The sequence below is a fragment of the Lactuca serriola genome, chromosome 3, assembly GCF_051521515.1.
Source record: "Lactuca serriola cultivar US96UC23 chromosome 3, Lser_US96UC23_V15, whole genome shotgun sequence".
NCBI classification, from domain to species: Eukaryota; Viridiplantae; Streptophyta; class Magnoliopsida; order Asterales; family Asteraceae; genus Lactuca; species Lactuca serriola.
The window spans coordinates 85,830,200-85,835,761 of NC_136410.1; the positions used below are offsets into that span (position 1 = coordinate 85,830,200).

Sequence of the window (5,562 nt, forward strand, 5' to 3'; positions counted from 1 at the left end):
CCTCTTCCTAACTTGAATTTCTGCATTGTCTTGAATCTCCTATTCCACATCATCTTGAACCTCTTCTTGAATGTTCACTTGAATTCCATGTTCCACTTTATCTTGAACCTCTTCTTCAATGTTATCTTGAACTAAAGGAACTTCAATGTTAGCCTCCACTTCAGGTACTTCAATGTTAGCTTCCACATCAACTTCAGGAACTTCAATGTTAGCCTCCACATCAACTTCGGGAACTTCAATGTTAGCCTCCATTTCAGGTACCACATCACTTGCAGATTCGACTTCAATGTTAGCTTCCACATCACTTTCACTTTCAAAGTCACTATCACTATCACTTTCAAACATAACTACATGTTCCACCTCCAATTCAGCTTCAAGGTCTACTTGAACAACAACTTTACATGTAAGAGGGAAAAAGTTCATAAATGGCACACAAGTGTAATATATTAGATAAGTTAGCATCATACCTTGTTTCTTAGGTTTCTTTTCTTTTTAAAATCCTGAAGTAGATGGTACATCATTTGGTCTTCGATGACATGTTGATCTGTTATGCCCTCTTTCCCTACAAATGGCACATCTCAAGACCATTCCCATTTTTGAGACTGTATGCCTTGTTCCCTTAGCTTCCCTCTCAACCTGATCCCTTTTCCTTTTCATTGTTGGTCTTCTAGGTAGCCTTGTTTTTTTAGAGGGCAATGGTTTAGTGTAATCCACTTCATGCCACATAGCACTACAGTTCAGTGGCCTAATGTTATACCTATAACAACTTGCATACATTGATGTAGTAAACCATTCTGACACATAGTCCTCAGGGTCCCTATTGAGGATTGAAATGGCAACATATCCATGCACACAAGGATACTCTGCTAACTGCCATGCCCTGCATCCATATTGCCTGGTATTAAGGTCTGTAGCATATCCATCAGACCCTACCTTTACCTCAAATTGCATATAACTACAAGGTACCGCTTGCCAAAACCTATCCATAATCACATAGAATTTAGAAAATATTAAAAATGTCAGACATATAAGCAATAACAATTTACCTTTGTTGTTCCTTGAGCTTGTTCGACTTCAACCTTATGGAAGGACATATATATATATATATATATATATATATATATATATATATATATATATCCCAAGATTAACCCTTACTCTTATAGATACACAACCTTTCCATTACATAAATCCTGATTTCTTTTAACATGGTAATGAGTGGTTTCTTCCTAGCAGCTTCAATTACTGAGTTAAAACTTTCAGAAACACCATTTTCATATGCATCACAACTTCTATCAACCTAAAAAAATGCTTTACACTAGGTTTTAGGGCCCCTTTCCATCAAATGTTCATAAGCTAGTGGTTCCAACTTCTTGATTTCATTCATATGGTACTCAAATTTTTGTTGAATTGTAGATCAAGCAGCTCTCCAAAACAACTTCCTAAATATTTGACTTAGCACAGATGTGCCTAGCACATTGCTTATGCTCTGCAACTGGAACCCTTTCCTTCAAAGCTTCAATTAATCCTTATAATCAATACATACAAAGCATAAGCTAAAACATATTCAGTATGGAAAATATCAGTAAGTGAAGTTTGAACATTACTTTGTGTTGGTCTGATATTATGGCTAGTCTATACCTAACTCCCATTCCAATGTCATTAATTAGAAGATCAAGAAACCACTTCCATGTTTCTTTATTTTCTACTGCAACCACATACCATGCAACGGGATATGTGTGGTTGTTGGCATCCCTCCCAATGGCTGCAAGCAACTGACCTATGGATATGACCTTTAAAAAACAACTATCTACTCTAATTACCCTCCTACAACACTCCATCTATCCATCCATCAAACCCTTCAAACACACATAAAACTTTGAGAAGTATGTTTCTCCATCAGGCATCACATTTACCTCCATATTAACTGTTGATCTAGGATTTATCCTTTTTAGCTCTTTTCCATAGCTCCATGTTTTGGCATAATGCTCTATTAAAGTACCTTCTATCTGCTGAAATGCATATTTCCTAGCATTTCTGCATTGTCCAACACTTGCTATCAGGTTAAACTTTTACTGACCTTAACTTTCGATTTCCTAATGCTCATCTTTGGTTTCTGCAATATCTCATTCATGAAATGAGTTCCAATCCATCTGTAGCTTACAATGGACCCAAACTTGAATACTCTTGAACAATTATGTCTATCAATTAAGGACTTAATCTGAAAAGACCTCTCATTCTTCATCCAGGTTGTCCACAACCTAAAGGGACAACTCTTATTCTTCTTATTCTTCTTATGTTTACAACATTTTTCCAACAACTTTTGATGATCAGTTTTTTCATACCATAAATCATACCCATTCTAGACGACATAGTAGGTTAAACATAGCTTCAATTCCATTGGGTTAGAAAACTTCATACCTAAAACTGGGACCATTTTATCCCATTGTTGACTCTCATCAAAGACAGGAAACACAAACTCATCATCTTCACCACTGACTTCATCATCATCATCATCATCATTTACTTCTTCTTGATTACTATTAGGAATGGGTTTACCACACAACTTTTTCAAAAATTCGTCATAAACTATTTTGTCAAAAGTATGCACCTCTTCATCAGGTTCATGCTCACATTCCATTATATCTGAAATATGTGACTCTATATCATCATCTTCTACCAACTCAGACACCTCATCACCTGTTAACACCTCCTTATCGGCACAGTGAAGAATAGATTCATTTTGGTGGTCAATGTAGACATTCATTCTTAGCTCGTTCTTAACCATGTAACCATCTTCAATAAACTCAAAATAATCAGCATCATTGTCGATTCCTCTAATACCCTCTGCCAATCTTTCATGACTACTACAATAGTACAAATTATCATAGCTTCCTCTTGTCAGCTTTGTAACCTACAACACAAATTCTTTATAGTTCATGCCATCAAAATCCACTCACGAACTGACATTCTTATAGGGTCTAAGTACACTAACGGGTTTGGTGCAAACATTCCATTGTAGTGAAAATCTGTAGTGAGATACGTACTGTTAGGTGATTCCATTGTAGTGAAAATCTACAGTCGATGATTTCAAGCCCCAACTTCAATTCCAAACAATGAGCTCCTACCACTTCAATCGAGTGATTTCTAAGAAAAGTTAATTAATCGGGAACGATTTGGGAGTATTTGTTAAGAACCCTAATTAAATGAGGTCGATTCACCCGAATTAAATGAAGTTGATTCCGGACAAAGGGTGTAATGAACAAGTCATATGCCACATAATTTCTTTAACTAAGTTAATTTGAGTCACCGGTTAAAATAAGTATTAGCCGATAATATTGGTTCAAATTGAACATGTCAAACAAGATAGTTAGCTTTATGTGTAAAAAAAAGTTGTCAATACGTAAACAAGGATAAAAAACAATTACCCTCCTAAATCATTATCCCTTTGTATGAATAATCAATATCCAACCAGGGATATTAACAAAACTAGTATCCCTAGAACGAGGTATGCAAAACTTTCTTTATTTTGTACCAGGAGACATTAATTATCTTGATTTCAACTCAAAGCGAATAAAACCCAAGACATTTTCACTGAGAGCTTTTTATTGTTAAAATTTTATTTTTCTCTTAAAATCCATGCATACAAAATCTTCAAAATCCACATATAATGCTGAACTTATGATATATCATTTTCACTAATAATTGAGTTGAATAAGAAGGAATTACATCAACATTGAACACTAACACAACCATCTAATCTCTAGAACACTAATTAAGGACATGAATCCTTTGACATTTGACTTTTGGATCATTTCAATTCAAGATTCCAAGATGTGATTCAAATCTTTTTTCCCAGAATGTTGCTTAAAAATCCACTTCCATACCTTGCTATGCCCTTTGCTTCCCTTCTTAATCCCCCTATCATTCACTGTAATCCTACATGATGATGATACACCACCTCCGCCGCCGCACCCACCACCACCGCCGCTGCCGTCTGAGGGGTTCTTGAAAACAGAATGCTCTGTTTTAGACTTATCTGATAGATCAAGCTTCAAATCGATAAACCCTGAATCGTCATGAATTCTACTGAATTCGCTTTCTTTTGCAGAAAACCCACTTTCGAAATCCATGAAACCACCTCTAAATCCACTCTTTCGAGGCTCAGATTCATTGAAATCAGAAATTTTTGCACTTGAATATGCCATATCACTAACACTACCACCTTCATGATCAAAATTACCACCTCTGAAACTACAAAGAGACCTAGATCTAGATACATCCATGGCACAATCAGTCACCCATATCTCACTTTTCTCATCAAACCCATCTTTCTCTCTCTTCTTCTTCTTAAAAAGTTTACCAATTCTCCAAAACCCATTGCTTTTCTTCACCTCAACAACACAACTATTGCTTCTTTTCAGAAGAATCACATCCTCTGTTTCTCTTTTCTTCGTCTGCTTCATGTGTGAGAAAAGCGTTTTCTGTTCATCGCCACTACCACCTTTCTCATTCTCGATCAAAAACGAGATCCTACCAATACTTCCGACATCCACAGTGCAAGACGAGTTCCTATACGAAGATACATCGGAGCAAGAACATGAAGAAAGCCTCTGTTCTCCACAGTCGGAGCATACGAGCTTCATCAGTCTGTCTTTGAGGCAGTAAGCACAGATTCCAACTGGGGATGAAGATGGGTGTTTCTTACATGGAACACCTGATGATGACGAGTAGTAGAAGTTGTAATCTGAGCAGAAATTGTTGTACTCTTGGTCTGATTCGACAGATTTCCCTCTCTCCTTCATGGGTATTTGCTGAATCTGAGTTTTTGCAAATGGAATTCGGATTGATTTCTACTTAAAGAGATGGGGGTGTCAAGAAAACCCAAAATTCGATGGGATTTGGTGGGTTGAAGAGATAATGTTTGTCTGGGGAGTTCAAATGAATGTTGTGCAAATAGGTTAACAATATATGTAGGAGGGTGAAGCTCAAGGATTTTTGGAGTTATCAAGAATGGAAGATACTACGGATTTTGACTAATGAGGGGAATGAAAGTGACCTTATAGTATGCGTGTGAAGGTGGGGTTGGAGTAGGGGAGGAAGGCATGGAAGAGGAAATCAAGAAAACTTGAACTTTAAGTTAATGTAGTGATGGAATTCCACTGTATTTTCTGCAGGTATAATTGCATTGGTGAAAAGTGATGTGACACATGGAGTGAAACAATAGAACAAGTAATCCCATGTAATATTGTCATTTTGATTATGAAATAGGCCTATTTTGTCCATATTTTAATGCTTCAATAAGTGAACCACATTTATGTTGGAGATTTTTGTAAGGAATTTGAAGGAATGTATTTTCCATGTACGATAAAGATCCCGTTGATGGTTATTTATGAGACTCATGGTTGTATCTATCGTTTATTTTATTTTGTATAAAGATGAAGGGAGTGATATCATAGTTTGTACCATGTTAAAGATACTACACATAGGATTTACTTGTGGAGAGAGAGAAAGAGAGAACGACTACTTTTTTTATTTTTATTTTTATTTTTATTTTTATTT

The 5,562-nt window shown here is 36.1% G+C and overlaps 1 protein-coding gene across 1 annotated transcript; it reads right to left on the reverse strand.

The window, feature by feature from the left end:
* Positions 1 to 3,668: 3,668 nt before the first annotated feature.
* On the reverse strand, positions 3,669 to 5,114 carry LOC145092789 (micronuclear linker histone polyprotein-like protein). Its single transcript, XM_079030765.1, has one exon. The coding sequence runs from the start codon at positions 4,803 to 4,805 to the stop codon at positions 3,822 to 3,824; it is 984 nt and encodes a 327-aa protein (XP_078886891.1). The 5' UTR covers positions 4,806 to 5,114; the 3' UTR covers positions 3,669 to 3,821.
* Positions 5,115 to 5,562: the final 448 nt, after the last annotated feature.

Coding starts and splice junctions, on each gene's coding strand:
- LOC145092789 (XM_079030765.1), bottom strand. CDS start 4,805: ATGAAGGAGAGAGGGAAATCTGTCGAATCAGACCAAGAGTACAACAAT.